The 22,136-nt window shown below is 36.1% G+C and overlaps 1 protein-coding gene across 1 annotated transcript; it reads left to right on the forward strand.

The window, feature by feature from the left end:
* Positions 1-254: 254 nt before the first annotated feature.
* On the forward strand, positions 255-9,701 carry sri (sorcin). The gene is made up of 8 exons (XM_048152823.1): positions 255-705; positions 5,024-5,092; positions 5,280-5,349; positions 5,463-5,506; positions 5,628-5,775; positions 8,191-8,304; positions 8,472-8,530; positions 9,213-9,701. The coding sequence occupies exons 1-8, from the start codon at positions 664-666 to the stop codon at positions 9,237-9,239; spliced, it is 573 nt and encodes a 190-aa protein (XP_048008780.1). The 5' UTR covers positions 255-663; the 3' UTR covers positions 9,240-9,701.
* The last annotated feature ends 12,435 nt before the right edge of the window (positions 9,702-22,136 follow it).

Here is a 22,136-nt window from a genome sequence, read left to right on the forward strand (position 1 = left end):
ACATTTTATAGAGATTAAAGAGACAGTTCACACAAAAATGAAACTACTGTCATCATTTTCTCAAGATGTTCTGAACCTGAATGAGTTTCTTTGTTCTGATGAACACAAAGGCAGATATTTGAAGACTGTCAGTAACAGAGCAGATCTCACTACCATAGTAGGAAAATAAATAATCAATGGAGGCGAGATCTGCTCTGTTACTGACATTCTTCAAATATCTGCCTTTGTGTTCATCAGAACAAAGAAACTCACACAGGAACATCTTGAGTAAATGATGACAGAATTATCATATTTGTGTGAACTGTCGCTTTAATGATATCTGCATTATCTGTAGGCGCTCTTGCAGTTACACTCGTTCGACAGTAGAGGTCGAGTTTGCTCTGAACTGTCAATCATTTTCCAAAAGCAGTAGTTTTATTTGTTTCATGACTCAAAACCTCTCTCACAGTTAAGGGAAGGCAAACACACGTTCTTTATTTGTTTTATCTAATATTATATCATCCGCTGGCAGCGGAGTAGATCATATTACATCCGGTGGTTCGCCAGAGGCCCCGCCCATCACGGAAGAGGGCGTTGACTGAAACACTGAAACACACTTCACATCAAGAGAAGAAGAAGAAGAATCTGCTCCTCTAAGATCTCCAGAGAAACAGCGCGATTAACATGAATTTCCAGGGATATGGAGCACCGGCTGCTGCGGGAGGGGTAGGAGTCCATCAGTGTCTGTTCATTACGTGAATATTGAGCGCTTACTGAAACACAGTCAGACCGGAAGCTGGGTTAATGTAGTTTGTGGATGATTCTGTTAGTTCTGGCTGTGTTCTTGATTTCAGTCGAGCTGTGAAGAGAAACTGTTAGTGTGTTCAGCGCTTAAAGCTGTCCTGAAGGGACGATAGAGCAGATTTCACATCACCTCTGCTCTCCTGAACACACCTGGCTCTCCTCTGACCTTTGACCAGCGCTGGGTGTGTCCGGTGAGTCACGTGAGTCAGGTCAGGTAGAGCTGGAGGTCAGGGGATGTGTCCTGACCACTGTTCCCACTGTAGAAACGCTGAAATCGTTAAAGTATCAGATGTTCATGTGTGAAAAGAGGTGTGAGGTTTGTAAATCTGCTGCAGTTCCTCAGTGGAGTCGAGTTTCTAAATGAGTGTCTTGCTGAAAGACAATCTCTTGGGCAAAACCATTATTTACACATTTCCTCTTCACACAGTTCTGTTCTTTTTAAATAATGAAGAAGTACAACAATATAACACTATTCTTGATTTTAAAAAGCTCAATTTTATCATTTTATTCTGTTTTCTAATTTAAAAGTTTTTATATAGTCCTAAAAGGGTTGTTTTGACATTATGTATTAAACATAAAATGCAACACACAACACCCTAATGTACACTGATAACAGCTAAAGAAGAATGGAAACCATTTATGTAACCGGAGAGTCTGTTCACGCCCAGTGTAAATCGCTCTCCTGATTGGCAGAGGCTGTTTACAGTAGCTCCGCCCACCAGTGTCTGATTGGGCCAGACAAAACTACAGAGGAAACCTGTCTGATAACAGGAGCAGTGTGGAGAGCTTTTGATCCGTGAGAAGTTTACTTTAACCCTCGTTTCCCCTTCACACTCGGGGTCTTTGGGAACGGACCACACACATTTACACAGCGACTGTATGTAAATCAAAATATATATATTTTTTTTAATACAAATTAGTCTATATATCACTTCTCAACTAGACATTTATGCTGTGTTTTGGGGGATATGTGGTACTTTTTTACCTATTTACCCCAAAATTACTGAACTACACCATTAGCTTGCATATGAAATATTACATTTTTTCAGAAAAAATTACTTAATTGATGATCTAAATTAAAAATTAGTTGTTTCTGGATATTGATGTAGGTGTTAGAGGCAGAATCCTGCCATCTGCTGGTTAGAAGAAAACCTGTAGGAATTACAGTTTTAGCAGTAATGTGTTTTGACCATATTTATACCGCAGGGCTGTTGAATGCTGGAATCTGATTATCTGCGTTAATAACTGTATTATTCTGCTATCAAGGCTCAAGCCTTTCTAGTTCTGAAATGACGTTTGGGAATTAGAAATGGAGGCTTGGGATGAGATGCGTAAGAAATTAGTCCCACACAAGAGTGTTTTAAGGACAAAAACCTGACAAATGTCTTGAAATACAACATTGGAACAGTGTCTTGAGGTGTGATAACTGTAGTATAAGCGGAATAATTGACTCCAGGCTGTTGAATCATTAGAAAATAATTATTTTCTAAGAATTAAAAGGCCCATCGTCCATTATTCCTTACATATCCAGCAGAGGGCCATAGAGATCCATTCATTTTTCTGGATGTGGCTAACTGTTCCTATCACAACCTTTTTTGATATATATTGTGAATATATATATATATATATAAAGTACATTCAAATCAGTATTTTTGTGAAAAATTTGAATTTTGTTGTTGTTTGAAGTGTCTGTTTTTGCAACGCCATTTAAATTAGCAAAAATGTAACTAAAATGCCACTTAAAAAACTGTCAAAAGTCAGATTGTACAACAAATTATTTATTTCAATAAACCAAATGTAAAAAAATCACTAACTTTAGAATAAGAAATTATTTAAAAAACAAGCAGAAATGAACAGGAGTTCATTGTGTGTGTGTGTGTGTGTGTGTGTGTGTGTGTGTGTGTGTACTTGTTTTGACTATACTTGTGGGGACCAAATGTCCTCACTTATTGTGAAATACTTTCACAACCCACTAGTGAGACAATGACTGGTCCTCACTAGTTTTATCTCAGCCAAAATAGGTTTTTATTTAAATCTAGTGATGGTCACATGTTTCTGTGATGGGCAGGTTTAGGAGTAGGGGTAGTGTAGGGGGATAGAAAATATCACTGACCTGATATAAAATCAATGGAAGCCTATGCAATGTCCTCACTAATATAGCAAAGCAAACGTGTGTGTGTGTGTGTGTGTGTGTGAGTGTTAGGTCTCACCCCTTCTTATCTGCATTTTTTCTGCATTTGTGGATGTTTTTGTTTGCCAAATTCTAAACAAATTCTGTCTGTTGCAGTCACACGTGTGTGTGTGTGTGTGTGTGTGTGTGTGTGTGTTTGTTCCACATTGCATTTGTGCTGTAGAACCAGAGAGGGGAGAGAACAACCAATGAAACACAGACATACAACACACTCATTATATAGAATAATGAATATTAATATATGAGCACGGAGAAAATGACAAACTCCCAAGCACAAGGGAGAAATGTTAAAGAATATTTAATAGGGCTAATAATAGGCTACTTTGATTACGTTTACGAGCACTGCAGTCTCAAAATCAGTCTTTTGTCTATTAGAATGATCGTGTCGTCGCGTTCAGATAGCCTACACCACTGTATCAGTGTCCAGTTTGCACATATAATTCATTTGAAGAAGACTTGATGAAATATTTGTGCATAACTACTCCGTGCTGGTTAATGTTTGGTGCAGGAGAATGTGTGAAATAAAAACTTTAAACACGGATACTTTATTCTGTATGAGCTATGTGTCACGTGGCTAGTGTTGTTAAACTCATCGCGGAGCTCCGCGCTGAAGCCGAGCATATGCGCGCTCCGCCTGTATATCATAAAAACAATCGTATTTTTCATGTGTTCGTATTCAAACTCCAGTTCTGACCGCATCGCAAGCAAAATACAAACAACACTCATGTGCTGCTGTGCTGGGGGAAACATACATACGGCTCGTGTATTTGAACGCAGCTAGAGCAGGCAGAGGTGAATGAACAGCACTTTTGGGACATTTGAATTCTCCGCTGTAATGCGATCTCACGCGAACATATTTTCCATTTGTGCTGGTAGATTACAGCAAAACAATCCACATGCACACAAACCTCTGCTCTGGTCGCGTCGCAGGAAAACACATTGTGTTGGATTGAATGAGCTTTATGTCATGAATATATGTTGAGAATCGCTCGAAACGGTCTACGTCAGCATGTTCGACCATGCCCATACTTGGGCCGAAAGTACACGATTACGTCAGATTTTGTGACGTTGCTCCAACTCAGCTTTTCAAACCGGAAGTTTAAAATAATGCAAAAATAACTATTTTTCACTTTTGAATAACATTAATGAGTACCTTTAGTGTTTTCAATAATGTGCAGCATATACATGTCTGTTTACATCTCAAAAAAAGTGTTCTGGGGTTTCATGACCCTTTGAGAAAATTTTTTTTACATACCTTCAGAACAACCAAATCAAGCCCAGTTTGTGTGTGTTCAGACAGATAATGTAACAAAAGTCACAAAATCTCATGCCACTGAGATGAAGGAAACCATTTTTTAATGAGGGAAACATCAAATGGAGTCTGAACGGACACCAAAGGCCATATGAGGGTTAAATAAAAATGAAGAAAATATTTGAAAAGTGGAAATAAAGTGCCTAACGACAGTATAATAGTGGGAATTAACTGTGTATATCAGGTAGGTGAAGGGATGGCTCAAATAATGTCCCAATAAAGCAGCATTCATTTATGATTTTAATAAACGTAATCATATACACTAAATTATTGCGTACTGTTTTATAATATACATCTGCCAATAGCTATCTGCCACTATTTGCACTGAGTATTAATAGCATCGAACAATTACAAAGAAAACACTTTTTGTTGCTATTTATGCTCTTAGTGCAAATAACTGCTGCCTTACATAAAACATAATCATATGTGATGTCACATAGAGACTTCTGCAAATATCATTTTACTGTAAATTATACAGTATGTGTTTACTTTAATTGATTTGACAGTACAGTTACATATAATGCAATGTTAATACATTCATTTTTTTTCACTGTATATGGTAAGGTAACTTACAGTTAAACAATTAACATGTTTTTACTGTAGTTATAGTTTTTTATGTAAAATATGCATTTAAATTTGACTGTATTTTAATTCTGGGGGGAAAGCCACAGTTGCGCCTAAGCCTGTCCAAACCCCTCTCTCTGTAACGAGACCGTGCCTCTCCCTGTTTCCTGCAGTATCCAGGAGGATTCCCCGGACAGCAGCAGGACCCTCTGTACGGATACTTCACTGCGATCGCCGGACAGGTAAGAGCGCCTCGTTTATTGCCTGGAAATTGATGTGCATAGGCTAATCTTTCTCTTAGAACATTTAAATTCATTACATAATTAGATGCTTCTCTTTTCATTCTGCTGGACAACTCCTGCTTTTGTTCCTGATACAACTATTATATAAATATAAATATTATAACATCTGGAATTTGTTTTTGTTTAGGATGGCCAGATATCTGCAGAAGAACTGCAGGCTTGTTTGACTCAGGCCAACTTCTCTGGTGGCTACAGACGTAAGAATGTTTATCTTCATTTAATAGAGGTGCAGAATGTGCAGAATTTAGTTGTAAACTGAAAGTATTTGAGGATTTATAACTTATTTAATAACACATTCTTTCTCTTGCAGCTTTCAACATTGAGACGTGTAGACTCATGATCAGCATGCTTGACGTATCCTCACTCACGCTGAAGAATTTAACTGTTTGAAACCTGTTACACATGTGCCAGCCCTGATGGTGAATGAATTGTGTCGGTTTATTGAAGGTTTTTCCATAACTCAGCTGTTCATCAGAGAGACATGTCTTGCTCCATGGGCTTCAATGAGTTCAAGGAGCTGTGGGCGGTGCTCAGCGGCTGGAAGCAGCACTTCATGAGCATCGACAGGGACATGAGCGGCACAGTCGACCCACAGGAAATGAACCAGGCCATTTCCTCTATGGGTAAAACTTCAGAATCTGCCCCTGTTTAGTGTCTAATAGAGCTGCATGATTTAGGTTTGATTCAAACACTCACATGATCATCCTAAATGACAGTCTTTTCAACCCCACAGTATCATTATTTCTGTCTTACAATAATTCAGATGATCACAGAAGTACTTGGATAAAAGTTAATAGTTCAGATATAAACACTGATGTCTACGGTAGTGATCAAAATACAGTAAATCACCCTTGGAAAATAGCTTGATGCTTCAAATAAAGACTGCGTCAATTACATTGTTACACCAGTAGGTGGAGACAAGTGACTGTTAAAAAATGTATTTGTCATTGAATCGTACATTCAAGAGATTTGTTCAAAAACACTGATTCGTCCAGTAATGAAACAAGTATTTATGAGTGAGTCATTGAATTATTCATTCAACCATTTTTTTTTTTTTTTTAAATAATTCAAATATTTTTTTAAAATAAACTGTGGCAATTAAAGGATTAGTTCACTTTCAAATGAAAATTAGCCCAAGCTTTACTCACCCTCAAGCCATCCTAGGTGTATTCGACTCTCTTCTTTCTGATGAACACAATCGTAGAAATATTAATAAATATCCTGAAGCGTCTGAACTTTATAATGGCAGTATGTGTTACCAAACGAGTATGAGCTGAAGAAAATCCACATCCATCCATCATAAACATACTCCACATGGCTTCCTACAGCTCATACTTGTTTGTCCCGTTTACTGCCTTTATAAAGCTTGGATGCATAAGGATATATATTGATATATCTCCGATTGTGTTCATCATATGGCTTGAGGGTGAGTAAAGCTTGGGCTCATTTTCATTTGAAAATGAAATAATCCTTTAACATTTTGTCTGATAAACAAGCATAATATATGCCCACATACTTGCATATGAACATATAATCAAGTCAGTCAAGTCAAGTCAAGTAAATTTATTTAAAGCGCTTTTAAATTGAATTGTTTCACATTTACATAAGAAGCCAGAAAAAAAAAAAAAAAAAAAAATGTAATGTAAAAATAGGCTCCAGGGGTGGAGAGAAAAACCCAGCGTGCTAACACTGGGAAAAAAGTCCTAGGAGGGAAAAAACCCCTTGGAAAATATATAATATATGATCAGTTTTCATTCTGAATTATAGATGCAGCCAGAACTGGATCTGTAGGCATTGTCTCCTGGGCTACGTTGTAGTCAGGTCCAGACACAGGTTCTCCATCTGATCTGGATCGGCCTGGATCAACCCGGCAAACCTCAGGATAAGCAGAGAGACAGATATTAGCGTAGATGCCATTCTTATTCTGATGTACAGGTATATCTAGTGTTATAGGAAATGTTCTCGGTTCCGGCCGACCTAATTATTGCAGCGTAACAATCCTTTAACGGATTTGAAAAATGTTAATGTATTGATAATGTGTTATGTGTATGCAAGAGCAAAGAGATGTGTTTTTAGTCTATTAGAATCACAATTCTAAATAAAAAAAGAACACATTTTAACCAGAAAATAAAAAAAAAAAAAAAAAATGTAATGTAAAAATAGGCTCCAAGATTTTGCAAAAAGATCAGTTTTCATTCTGACTCCAAAATTAATCTTCTCAAGTTTGAGGGCAAAAAGTAGGTCAAAAACCCACTGATAATAGGTTGATGGAGATGGCAGCTTCCCATTAATTAGTATGTCATCTAGCCAACAATGTGCAAAGTGCAATATTATCCATCTCTAAAGCTGTCAGTTTAACATTTTCTGGAAGAACCCCACACAAAGCTGTCAAAGGGTTGGACTCAATTACTGTGGTGAAAATATCTGAGAAATAGCTAAAAATTCTCCCTCTAAACCTCAATAAATTCAGGACGGGACCAAAAAACTCCAGATAATGTTTACGGGCTTGTGATCTCCAATTTAAAAATCTTGATTCTCAATTTATGCAGAATCGTGCAGCTCTAGTGTCTATCACTTTTCTTATGAGAGGAGTTTATATATATATATATATATATATGACTGGAACATCTGAAAATGTTCTTATCCTTGATTGCATTTACACTTCAATTCATATGCCTTGAGCTGAACAGGGCTATTGAAAAAAGCCATGTGATAATGCTGACAAAACTTGAGAGATCGAACTCTTCTAGTGCTTCTGAATGATCATAGAAAATCATGCTTTAGTTGAAGAGTAATGAAGTTATGATCTCTGAATATATCAGCCCAATTTTTCTCCCTTTGGCAGTGCTGTGGATAAATGAATGTAAATGTAGTACAGAATATCTGTAGAGGTTTTATTTGTGCTTCTTGGCGAGAATGCAAAACCAGGACAAAACAAGTGTTGATGCAAATGGATTTCCATCTGGTTAATTAGTGGCAAGAGGTGTGAATAAGCTGTATAAATGTGTTTTTGAAGGTCATAGTGTCATGTTTTGCAGGATACAGGCTGAGTCCTCAGGCCATGAACTGCATAATCAAGCGTTACAGCTCTAATGGAAAGATCTCATTTGATGATTATGTCGCCTGCTGTGTCAAACTCAGGAGCTTGACTGGTAAGTATGAAGAATCTTCATGATGTTTTTTGAGTTGCAATCACAATTTAACTTAAATTCTGATTGTGAATCATCCAATATAATGATGATTTGGCATTGCCCAGAATCGTTTAAATCTAATGAATGAAGTGATAAATACTAATGTCTTCACTGTGAATCCTGATCAGATCTGTTCAGAAAGCGGGACCAGGCCCAACAGGGAATGGCCACATTTCAATATGATGATGTAAGTCTTAAAAACATTACTGAACATAATATCATGAAGAAAAACAGTCTTACTTTATACCAAGAGGATGCATTTTTGAAGTAAAAATAATTTTCAGTAGGCTACAATGTAACGTGTGATAGACAGTTCAATATAGTGATAGTTCATTATATCATGGCAAAGTTGTATAATAATAGCATTCTGTTGGTAGGAATAAAAAGTTGCAAGTTTCCATCCATGAAAACGAGTGTTAGCAATAACCTCTGAAGAAACCCAAAGATGTCTGGTCTTCTAGTGTTGATTTTCATACTGATAAATTCATAAATTCAGGCATTTGTAATTTTTAACTTACTAAGTTGCCCGAAATGAGGCTGTTTTTTTTCCTTTTTCTAAAGCTTTTATAAGAGTCATAAATATAAAATATATTACAATTTATACTTTACTCACCAAGTCCTACTTAAAGGGGTCCCTGAATAGTCATGTGACCTTGCTGCTATGCAGAATTACTTGGCAGAGGAATTGTTTGATTTACTAATACATTTATTAAATGAATATGACTTTTGCAGTTGTCATTGTTTTCTAAAGCATTCTTATGAAGCGAATGACTTTGAACTGTCTGTCAGTTGATGTGAATGATTGCATTATGAAGGTTTCACTGGTTATTCAGATTATTGTAATATCTGTCTTGTGTCTCTTCTCACAGTTCATCCAGTGCACCATGAGCATCTGAGAGAAGCCATGGATTCATGCTAAGAGCAGACAAAATATCTACTTTAGCCTTACTTTTTATAATATGCATTTTTAAACATCTCACGTACTTTCATGTCATAATTTTTATAACATTGTTCTACTATAAGTATAAAATGTACATTTAAACAATATTGTTTGCATATGCAGCCTTAAATGAACTATGTTAGCAGTGCAACTACACTAGTGACATTTACAGCCTATCCACTCATTTCAAACGTTAACGTGCATCTTATATATACATATATTACAGTGTAGCGCCATAACGAGCATCCAACCCTGTCAGCATGTTCATGTACTTCCAGTGCATTGGTTTGAAACTCTTAATTTGACATGGCCAGTTATGAAAACGTCAATGTGAGGAGGGCCAAGCTTCAGATCCATGTCAGTGCTGCTATTTGGATGTAAAATGTAGAATTAAAATGTTATATTATGTATCACCAAAGACTTCATGTCTCTTAAGGTTTTTTGCTCTGTGTATTGGCTGTGTGAGATTCTGACTTAATGACAGCAGTTTCTGTACATGTACATCTTGTGTGCCGTGTTGTTCACACAGACTTGATAAGAATATGTGTCTGAGGTCAGAGAATCAGATCATTCCTGTGCACTTTCACAGGACTGTTCACACAGATGTCTTTTCCAACATGCAGTTTGTCACATTTCAAAAATTACATGCAACCAAAAAAAAAAAAAAAATCATCTGATCGTACTGTGGTTAAACAGGTTATTGCTTTGTTAGTGTGAGTTTGATGGATAGGATGTGGACAGTGTACGCAGTGGAAAACTGATTCACACTTTAATCCGCAGACACACACAGACAGACACACAATGCTGTACACGGTATGAACTAAAAAAACGTTCACTCATTATTGGGAAATGTGCATAACGATTCATCAAAGATCAAAGAGGTGCGATTGCAAATACGTTAATTTACAAAAAAAAACAAAACAGATATTATGTTCAATTTACAGTTTTAAGACAGTCATTGCTCATATAGTCAGTGTAGTTTACGCATACTTCATTAAAATGAGCTAAACCAACACAACTGCTATAGATTTTGTCATAACGTAATTTCATTGTCTTCAATCCAATTAATATATATGTGAGAGTGAAGTTTACTTAATCCATTTGTGTTGGGACCACATGCATGATTTTTCTTGCATTAACTGAAGTTGGTCGGAGGATCTGTAGTTTCCAGCGTGTTTTGCGTATGGCTGGATCACGAGAGTAAATATTGAAATTGTGATCTTTTGTGTGTGTTTGAGTAAAGGGAAAGTTTTTAGTTCTGTCTGACATTTAAGAGTTTGTGTTACGCTGAAGTTTTTGTGGTTACCGGCACAAGAGTTGAGTGTATGTGAGGTTGTGGATTGTAGACTTGAAGATTGAAGATTGTAATGCATGCGCTCTTCAGCGCTGTGATAACCACATAAACCAACACAACAAAAACTCTTTTAAAGGTCACACGAATTAAACACAAACAGGTCTTTCTCTTCACTAAAACATTTATTCTCCTTATCCAGTCCTGTGCAGGGAACTATAGAAATCCACTGCTCGATTTTTAAAGTCATCAAGATAATTTCAATAAGTTACAACAACTTAAAAAAATAAATAAAATAAAAAATCAGTTAACACAAAATTGTAAGTTCTAGTCTGAGTTACACACAATATTAAGTTGATGTAATGATCAACATTAGTATGTCGACAGAACTCAACAAAATTATGCCTGCAACTTAAAAGTGTAATTTATTTATTTTTGCCGTTGTTTGTAGTGTATTTGAAATGGCCTTTTTCTGTTTTTCTTCTTTATGATTCTTTGGGTTGTGCACCTAGACGTGTTTTTTGTTTGTTTGTTTGTTTGTTTTTAGGGGAAAAAACTTATAATGGATGTGTTAAATATTAATGTAGCAATATATCTAAATCTATATGCTGCGTTGATCAAGTGTTCCATCTTTAACTGGAACATTGATGGATATTTTAAAATGTTTTCCGTCATGTTGCCACAACAAATATTGCATTTCCCTGCTTTAGAAAGAATGCAGTAAACACAGGGATTAGAAGTGGAAAAAGGGGGAGAAAAGTACTTTTTAAAGCATGTGAAAACAAACCGAACATTAAATCATCAAAAACATCAAATATTGCTCCTGCGACGGCTGGTGTGTGTCTTTAAAGTCAGCTGATGGTGGCTCTATACTGGGCTTTGACTCAATCTGTGCAGCATTACTTCACTGAAGTGTGGACTCTGAGCTTTGCAAGGACTTTTATAAGGTGTTTGAACACAGACGTGTGTCCAAAGAGTATGCAAACAACCAGCCTATAATGGTGAAAATCCACCCTCTCCTTTTTTATAATCCCCATAAATCAATAAGTCGTTCCAGATTTCCCCCTTCTCTTACATAAGAAGCCCCGCCCACGACTGCTGACAGACTCCGCCCTATTAGCATAGACCCCGCCCTCAGTGAGCTGTACACAGTCCTCCATGTTTATCATTTATCAGCAACATTCAAGTAAGAAATGTATTCTTATTAAAGCTACTGAAGTTATTCAGTCGGGCAGTGAGTGATTCTTTTGTTTGCAGATACAGCAGTAGGAACTGTATATTACGCTGCTGTCTCTTTAATACACAGATCTAATATACACATGTGATTTCTTTCCCTGCTGTTGACGTTCACAGACATAACCGAATGTGTTTATGTGAACTTTGTGTGTTTTTGACAGTTTAAGTGCAACAAGACATGAAAGAGAAGTTAGTTTAATACTCACGCGGCCGTCTGACAGACAGCTTTCTGTGTGCGTGCTTCAGATGTGTGCACTCAGAAAACCATATATCACTTTAAACTGATATGGCTTTAAAATGCATGCAAATATTAAACTTTCATTATGATGATCTGCAATGTCACGTCAGCGTGGCCACGATAGAGATGATAATCAAAACCAAACAGATGTTTTGTTAGTTTTTGGCAGAGGCAGAAGTCCAAACCTGGAACTGAATTCACATTTTAGCACTTCTGCTTCCATCGTCCTGAAGTCAATGGGCTTTTGGTGAAATGCCTGAAATGCCTTTTTATTCTAGGACATAAAACACATCAGTAATACCATCGTGTGATGTTTTAAAGCTTTTACTTGTCTTGTAGAAGTATGTAAATGGACTCCAGAGGCTGTTGTCAGGTAAACTCCTCTACAGTCTCTTTCACAGTTTATAATCACACTCTTGCTAACTATTCTAACTCAAACCTTCAGGGAAAATGTTTTTAAACAAAGACTGAAAGAGCTGTCACATGGTGGTGGCGACGTTGAAGTCATGTGACCGTGGCGTAGTTTGTTTAAACTCTACGTTTAGCTTTATTAATTCAAATTTCTTTTCATCTCTTGGTTTTTGATGAAGAACGTGTTTGATGTAACTTAATCTGTAACTTAAATTTCTGCATTAATTTATTTAAAAAATAATTAAGTTTAATTTATTATATTAATATTTGGCCAACCTTGTAAACTTAGTTAATTCTTATAACAAACTATATGTAGTTAAGTTTAGTACACAACTTAAAATTATTTAATCATATAATTATAAATTGAGTGAATTTAAAATTTGAATGTTTATTTAATCCCCTTGATAGCTTGAATAATAAAACCATATTTAATCTAAAGTTATAACAACAAAACAAAATAATCTTCTTTAAAATTTTTCTTTGTATTACATTTTTAACTTCAATGAACTCAAAATTTTAAGGCAACCAGGTTAATTACTTTTTAAAGTTAAACCAACAAATCAGCTTTTACAGAACCAATCGATAAAGACATTACATTTTAAAATTTATTTAAATACTCAGAAGTCTAATAAACTAACTATTCAGAGAATCATTTTTTCTGACTTTATATCAGTGCATCACCACTGTGCCATTAGTTTAGTCAACAGAAACTCAAACTATTATGGTATCTGGACAACATCAGTGAATTTAAGTTGATTTGACAAAATAAAAAAGTTGTGATAAAAATCATGACAATATTTTGTGACAGTGTAGGGATGTTAAAGACATTAAAAACTGTCTTTATTATTACAGTTTCAGTTCAGCTGCCTTGAACCGCTCAGAGGATCTAGAATGAGGGTTTGTGTTCTTCCACATTAGGAACAGAGGAAACTGAAACCCCCTATAGTTTATTGGGTTGTTGGTAAAAATCTTAATACATGGAAATAACTGCAAACAGGGAACCAAAACTAAAACATTCTAAAGACTTTTTACAAATGGTTTTGAAATTGTTGAAAAATGAAACTTTGCTGAGTTAAAGGTGCCCTAGATTCAAAAATTGAATTTACCTTGGCATAGTTGAATAACAAGAGTTCAGTACATGGAAATGACATACATTGAGTTTCAAACTCCATTGTTTCCTCCTTCTTATGTAAATCTCATTTATTTAAAAGACCTCCGAAGAACAGGCGAATCTCAACATAACACCGACTGTTACGTAACAGTCGGGATCATTAATATGTACGCCCCCAATATTTGCATATGTTCAAGGCATTACACAAGGGCAGCCAGTATTAACGTCTGGATCTGTGCACAGCTGAATCATCAGACTAGGTAAGCAAGCAAGAACAATAGCGAAAAATGGCAGATGGAGCAATAATAACTGACATGATCCATGATATCATGATATTTTTTGTGATATTTGTAAACTGTCTTTCTAAATGTTTCATTAGCATGTTCCTAATGTACTGTTAAATGAGGTTAAAGTTACCATCGTTTCTTACTGTATTCACAGAGACAAGAGCCGTCGCTATTTTCATTTTTAAACACTTGCAGTCTGTATAATTCATAAACACAACTTAATTCTTTATAAATCTCTCCAACAGTGTAGCATTAGCCGTTAGCCACGGAGCACTATCAAACTCATTCAGAATCAAATGTAAACATCCAAATAAATACTATACTCACATAATCCGACGCATGCATGCAGCATGCATGACGAACATCTTGTAAAGATTCATTTTGAGGGTTATATTAGCTGTGTGAACTGTGTTTATGCTGTTAAAGGCAAGCGCAAGCTCTGTGGGCGGGGGAGCGCCAGATTTAAAGGGGTCGCACACCCTAAATCGGCTCATTTATAATGATGCCCCAAAATAGGCAGTTAAAAAAATGAATTAAAAAAAATCTATGTGGTATTTTGAGCTGAAACTTCACAGACACATTCAGGGGACACTTTAGACTGATATTACATCTTGTAAAAAGAAGTTCTAGGGCACCTTTAATTATAATCAAACATATCAATAACTAACTGAATTAGCAAAAACATGAGGAATCAATTCAAAACCTTTTGTAAAAAGAGATTCCTCCAATTATCTAAATATTACTTGCCCTTATAGGCTATGAAGGAGGATATCAGATCATGTTTCAGACTGGTGTGTTACAGCATGTTCAGAAGCCAGCGGCAGAAACATGAACTCCTGAACATGCTGCAACACACCAGTCTTTATCAGTGAAACATGATCTGACGAAACCCTAGGGTTCTATAGAACTCTTATCTAGTGATTTGGTGTTGTTTTAGCAGAACTTGGTCTATTTCAATAAATACAGGTTATTATTGTTTTGGTGAATACCTGTTTCTCAGATCATAAAGTGTGAAGCGATGTTACCACAGAAATGAGTGAGTGCAGGAACTGAATTATCTATGACATCTCTTATAAAACAGCATTTTCAGCATTTGTACATAAAATAGTTCAAACCAAAATGAATGTTTAATGGAAAACACGCTGAAGGTCAGCTATGATGAGCTTTCTCCTCACTATAAGCGCTTGATTCAGTTCACTGAAGCCTCTCCTCCATTGACATCCATTCAAATCCAGCCTTGAAATGTTTTAAATATTCACATAGAGCCAGCTTTATTTCTATAGCGCTTTATACAGTGCAGTATTGTATATATAATGATCAATGATTCAATGCTGCAGAGTTCAATAGTAAAGCAGCTCAAAAAAGACAATACTTTCATTAGTTAGCTTAAGTCAGTTCAGTTCAATAACTCTGCAATGTTGATCAAATATGAAATGAGTTCAGTTCAGCTATACAGCAGAAAGCAGTGATGATTTTTCTTCCATATACATCACATGCCGCAGATTTAGAATATATGTTTGCTGCATAATCCGTGACATTTTCCGTTTGTGTATCACAGCTGTTTTATTATTTTATGCAAAACCCCTTGATCAGTCCAACTGAGCTCAATCTGAATGAAAGGGGTGTAGACCCCACCAAAACACTGGTAAAAATAAACTTTTAAGTGAGTTATATTCTGTCCTTATCAAGTATTTTTTCCCAACTTGCACCTCCAAAAGGCGTGTGTTTGCTTCAATACCTTGTTAAAGCAACATATTTTTATTACTCTTTACTCTTATAGTCAACAAAGAGGGGAAAACTCATTTCAGACAGACGGAAGTAGCAGTTGATGGAGAACGAGTTCCTTCCGCTGTAGTTGTAGAATACACCAGCAGGGGGTGATGGAGTCATTCTGAAAATGTCACGGATTATGACAAGAAAAAATGACCACAAATGGCAAACCTCCAGAGAGTTCCTGTAACACACTAATCAAGATCAGACTATATCACCTAATAATCCTGACCAAATATTTCAGATTGCACATTCATTCTATGAAATTTGTCCACCCTGTTTGAACACCTTAACAGAGGGAAGTTTTCATGTCCAGCATGAACCGACACAACAGGGTGGACATGTTATGCTTCTAAAAATGAGGAAAAGAGAGAAAAGTTTATGAATGACACTTGCTTTGTTCTTGAGTTGCTTTCCCTCCAAGGAAATTATGTCACATCTAGCAGGTCATGTGATTTGGGGCATACACTTTTAAGATTTTAAGATTTTAAAGGGCAAGTAGCATCAATGTAAAAGCTTAAGGGGCAAACAATTTACACATTCAAAAAATAGGTATCACAATAAATTGTGTTTTACGTCAAACAGAATAAGTAAATATACCAATACTCAAAATTGCTAATTTAGAAATATGTGTGTAACCTTTATTTCAAAGTGAAGTTGAGAAAACATGATTGGGAATTTGCCTGTCAAGTGCTTTAAAATATTAAACTGACGCAGTAAAAATAAACCATTGAGTTCACTTTTAAGAAACAGTAGTTATAATGTAAAACAATACAGTAAAACAGTGATATTATTAAGGGTACAGCATGAAGAACCATGTGGCATGATAGATTATGTATGTAAATGTGCAATATTTTTTCATGGGGACATAAATCCACCAAACTGTAATGAAGTAATGCAATATGAAGTAATATTGTTTTAAATGTTTAGCAGTTCACATTATTTATTCTGCATTATGCCTCAAGCAGTTCACTACAAATATTGCAGAAGATATTAAAAAACAAAAGATATATGAGTCAAAAACACTGAATACTAAGGGAATTAGAGAGCTCAGGGTGTTTTGGCATTTTCTGATCTCCATCAGACACATTCTTCTCTTTACACTCAGATTAACTCTGTGTCTTGTTGGGCGACAGGTTTCTGTATTCATTTTTGTTTGTTATATGAGCTATGATTTTATTTTTTTTTCCGCCATTTTATTAATCCTTTTAAGCTACATACCCTATTCAGAAATGCAAATTTGAATCAATTTGACTTCTCAGACTTTTCAAGTGGGATTTAATTAGAAGCTGAGGCTCACTATTTTAATGAGAGAGAGGGAGGAGTAGAGAGAGAGAGAGCAGGGTTTTCATGTTCACCACACATACACACAAAACACTTCAATATACTGTCAATCCTATGCTAGTATACGTGTCTATATGCTTCATCATGTTTAGTTGTATTTGTCTGAAATACAACTAAAGAAAGTGTGTTAAGCCCAGTATTTGGACATATTTATTTGTTTTCTGTTGGGAGGTAAGGTATTTTCACCCTTTTCAGGGACTAGTCTGAGATTTTATTGTTGTTTTACTGCCTCTTGTGTTCATTTCAGCTGTTAACTGCAGCGTTTTGTATGTAAGCCAGGTACGTTTTAGAGGCACATGCTGTATCAGGAGCCTGGGTTAGGCTCATTGAGTTGAATAAAGAATATAAAAGACAGCATGAGCAGCAAAGGAGCCATTCTGTTAGTGAAATAATCATAATACAGCGGAGAAAACAGCTCCATGATTTATTAATCTTCCCCTCAGCCTCTGATAATTCAGTCCAGGAGACAGAATCCAATTTGAGCGTGAAGCAAAAGCAACCTCTGACAGTCATCAAACAACAGCAGAAACTGTCAGGGACTTTCCTCCCTGCTTGAGCTGCGTAAACGCTGGCTTTCATCTGCACTGAAGGCAACAAGTCTGGCTAATTCGTCGTTTTGTTTGTATCTTGCGTTTCATTGTGTTTGTGGTGCTCAGACAGCATGTCATTAAAGCTAAAGCAAATGCTCCTCATCAAAGACACTGTGAAAAGGGATAATAAAGGAAGAAGAGATCTGTATGAGAATATTTTATTTAGTCTAAGGTAACAATATTTGGTTCCCACAACATTATTTTATGGTTGGTTGCGAAACAGAGAATCTGAAGCATAAAGAATTAATGATGAAGAACTGTGAACCACACCACGTTCAGCGTTTGCTGGGGTTCCTCCTTTCACTGAAGGCTAGACTCACTGTTTCTACATGGCTGGCTATATTATTATATTACTGCTTATCACAGCATTGCTTCTAGTGCTTGTTCTGTAAGTACAAGTAATTTCACTTTCAGTGTTATGCTTTTCTGAAGTCTTTTTGTCTGGAAACACCATGATTCTGTGCTGCTCGACTGACACTCATAACTCATAAACCTCCTAACATGACTATTCTACAGTTGGTCAAAAAAGGACACAATCCATATTGTTATGCTCGCTCCTGTTTAAACACTGACACCAACTAAACTCAGTCATCGACACACACGCATCTGTCTATCTGACCCTGTGAACGGAGAGAGCTCCTGTCAGATAAACACCCCGATATACATGTGGTAAAGTTCTCTTTCGTTCTTCAATTAGGAGTAAAACGTTTGAAATATGTGACCAGTGATATACTGTTAGTGAGCATCCTGACTCCGCCCACATTTAGATGAATATGTAAACATGTGCTGCACTTTCCTCTCAATAACAGAATAAACACACAACAGAAACACCAGCGGTGAGAAAACAGCAGTTCAGAAAGCATCGGATCACAGTGATGTGGATGTGTTTGATTCAGACTCCAGTCACGTTTATTTATACAATAGATCACTTTAAAGGGGTCATGAACTGTGTGGTTTTATTATTTTATAATGTTTTCTGCAGTGCACTTATAATGTTGCTATGCTTTTCACATCAAAAATTGTCATAATTTAGAAATAAAAGGCATTTTTCCTACCCTGATTTTAGCCTCTGATTTGAACGCTCTATTTTAAGCGATCACAGACATGTTGTTGAGCTCATGAAAGCAGTGATCTCGTCATTGAAACTCAGTTTCTGCACACTAACGAATGCTTTCATCGTAACTAACTGCAAATGCAATATAACTTGAATAAAACGGGAGTTTTGGCTCGAGTCCAGAACTCAGTCACTGATAAACTCGCTCTGTTTGATTGACAGCTCCAGCGATTGTAAAGGGAGCGTTCTTTGATCGCTTTCTTTATATAATTTAATCACTGTTTAAATAACAGATTATTTTCATCCTAAGAGAAACAAGGTGAAGTTGAGCGTTTAGTCTCTGGTTTGATTTACTGGCACATAGACAAAGATCATCTGACTGTACATGAATCATTAATATCAGATCAGGCATTAGAATGAACACAGTTACTGACATGTTGTTGCATTACTGTCGAGTCCATATCGTAAAAGCCTGTTTGCGCCGAAATGCGATTGATTTATCAAAGAATCCACAGTGAAATGTGCCGAATACAAATAAATAAAGCTCAACTGAGACATTCTTGAAAATAAATAATCATATTCCTGCATTAGGATCCTTTGAAAGGTAATGTTATTTTAGTCCTGTATCGCTCTTCTCTCCTCCTCATCTCACTGACACACCAGTGGGCGGGGCTAATGCTGTAATGATGAAGTGGGCGTTGATTTCTTCAGTGGAGGCGGAGTTTCACCTATAGGCACATTCCAGGATCAGTCGTTCGCTGGGTCTGGTGTCAATAAAAGCTTTTATTGGACTAACAAGGACGTTTTCAGTTCTGAAACTTACAGGATATTCTCATAGTACGATGACCTCTTATATATCAAAAGCTCATAAAGCAGCAGCTTTACAGTATTAAACATGAAAAACAGTGTCAGTGTCTCTTTAAATTAGAATCACAGCTTCAGTTTCTACTATTAGGCGTCTCTCCAGTGTGTTCATGTTTTACTCGTGTCTGACCTCGACCGACTGAACAGAAGAAATGAACCGGAGAAGATTTACACCTCAGAGAAGGCGGAGCCTCAGAGCCACACCCACCTATTACATCATCACCACAGATCAACGGTTGTTCAAAGGTTTTTCGTTTAAAGTTCACATTTCGGGAACTCCTGAAATGAACTCCAAACAATCTTCAATTTGGCCTGATATTGTTAGCAATGTCATCACTCCAGTTCATCCTTCGATTTCCCTTGAAGTATATCATTGAAGTACACCATTTACTTCTAGAGCTGCTGTGCAGCCAAAATTATGTTCCTGCTTTCGCTTTGACACAATCTGCATTGTAAAATGTGCTATATAAATAAAGGTGAATTGACTTGACTTGAGGGTCTTAAAGCTACCCAACAAAATTGCACATATGATCAGGCCCGCTTTAATCTCTTCCCGAGCCAGAAGAATTTTGTGAGTTATTTTGGCCTGGTCTTCTCCTAAGGCCCTTTCAAAGCTTCCCCTTTTAAAAAGAAATCTTACTTTTGTATTTCCAAAAACTATGGTTTTGTCAAATTCTGGACAGGACACGAAAGTTCTTGGTTTTATCCTGTAGCTTGTACTTTTCCTCTTTGGCTGCTGCACTTCAAGAGTGAGACCAGGGAAGAGGAAAGGAGAAGGGACAGAGAGACAAAAGGGAAAGGCTGAAAGAGTGGTGGTGATTCAGATATAAACAGAATCGTGTACGGAAGAACTAGGTTCCACACACAGCTGGAGGAATCAAGCCTCTTCAAAGAGTACTGCAGTGTTGTGAGATTCACTCAGGGCTGAAGCTTCTGAACGTGAACACTCCTCTCATCCATTCAGTGTCGCGACCGCTGCAGCATTCCTCACTGTCTGTTCATACTTGTAGATACTTGCATTTTTAGATGATTATTTCTGTCACATTGAGATAAATGGCCATGCATTTTTTAATGCAATATTCACCAGCCTAACAAAAGTCTCACAAGCAATCAGTAAAAATTAAGGAGATTAAACATTCAATACAAATTAACAAAAGTGTGACGATTCTTCAAAATATCTCCATTTAGTGTTCCATAGAGAAATATCAGCAATAAATCATTTTGGAGTGAAATAAGGCCCATCTTACTAGGCAGTCTTTTTTACTCTGATGAAAATTGGGATGTTGAAAGCAAACATTAATGACACATATCAGCCTCCCAGTTTAATCATTCTGCTTGTTTCCTTTTGCCTCGTCTCTGATGCCTGTGTGTTTGAAGTTTCTTCACCACCCTCTTCTCTCTCTCTCTCTGGAGGATGTTTGAAGATTGCAAGTTTCTTTTAACACTCAGAGGAAACACAAATAGAGCATTCTGCAGAGGCAGCTGATTGAACAGTGTCCTTCTACTCCGTTCTTTTTTTCTTAAATATAACATAATATAACAAAATAAAGCATGATCAGGTGCCTTGTGCATCTCTATTAACCCTTGTGCGGTCTTCGTTTAAGGGACTACACTCGTGGTCTTCGGGGTCTCTGGAGACAGATTTTGTCTCTGGCAACAAAATGCAATTCTGTAACAATATAATATATTTTTTAAAAACCAATGTAATTTTGCTCTGTTTATTAATGTTTTTTCTCAACATTTGTGCAGTTTTTGTAGGATTCGTGATATCTTTTAAATTTATATAAATAAATTAAAAAATATTTTTTAAAATATGTTTTTATGCAAAAGCAGCTTTTTATGTAAAATTCACTTTATAAAAGGCCCAGATTTCTAATTTTCATTCATGTGGATAACATGGATAATTTGACATGGTTTAGTGTAAGATTTTTGCCCATCTTTTGAAAAATGCAGTTTTAAAAGTAAAAAAACGATCACTTTTACCAGTAGATGGCTGTAAAGCTCCACTATTTGCTATGTGCTAATTGAATGACTGAAAGATGTCTTTTCACAAGTTTTTTTTTTTTCAGTTGGATTGATATCTAAATGTTATGAAATCACAATTATAACAATAAAAATTACTTTTTGTCAAAGTTTAGCATTAAATGAAGTGGCACACTTCCAAAAATGCAAAAAACATCCCCAATACAAAATGGACATGCTCACACACACGCGCACACACACACACAAAAATAAAAATTATTTATTTTATTATTTTTATTATAAAATTATTATTGAAAAACTGATTTTGCTCTGCACAAAAAATGCTAAACTTTGACACAGTAATTTTTATTGTTATAATTGTGATTTCATAACATTTAGATATGAATCCAACTGAAAAACACTTTTGAAAAGACATCTTTCAGTCATTTAATTAGCACATAGCAAATAGTGGAGCTTTACAGCCATCTACTGGTAAAAGTGATCGTTTTTTTACTTTTAAAACTGCATTTTTCAAAAGATGGGCAAAAATCTTACACTAAACCATGTCAAATTATCCATCATGAATGAAAATTAGAAATCTGGGCCTTTTATAAAGTTAATTTTACATAAAAAGCTGCTTTTGCATAAAAACCTATTTCAAAAAATATTTTTTAATTTATTTATATAAATTTAAA

Source organism: Megalobrama amblycephala, linkage group LG13, assembly GCF_018812025.1.
Source record: "Megalobrama amblycephala isolate DHTTF-2021 linkage group LG13, ASM1881202v1, whole genome shotgun sequence".
Lineage (NCBI taxonomy): Eukaryota > Metazoa > Chordata > Actinopteri > Cypriniformes > Xenocyprididae > Megalobrama > Megalobrama amblycephala.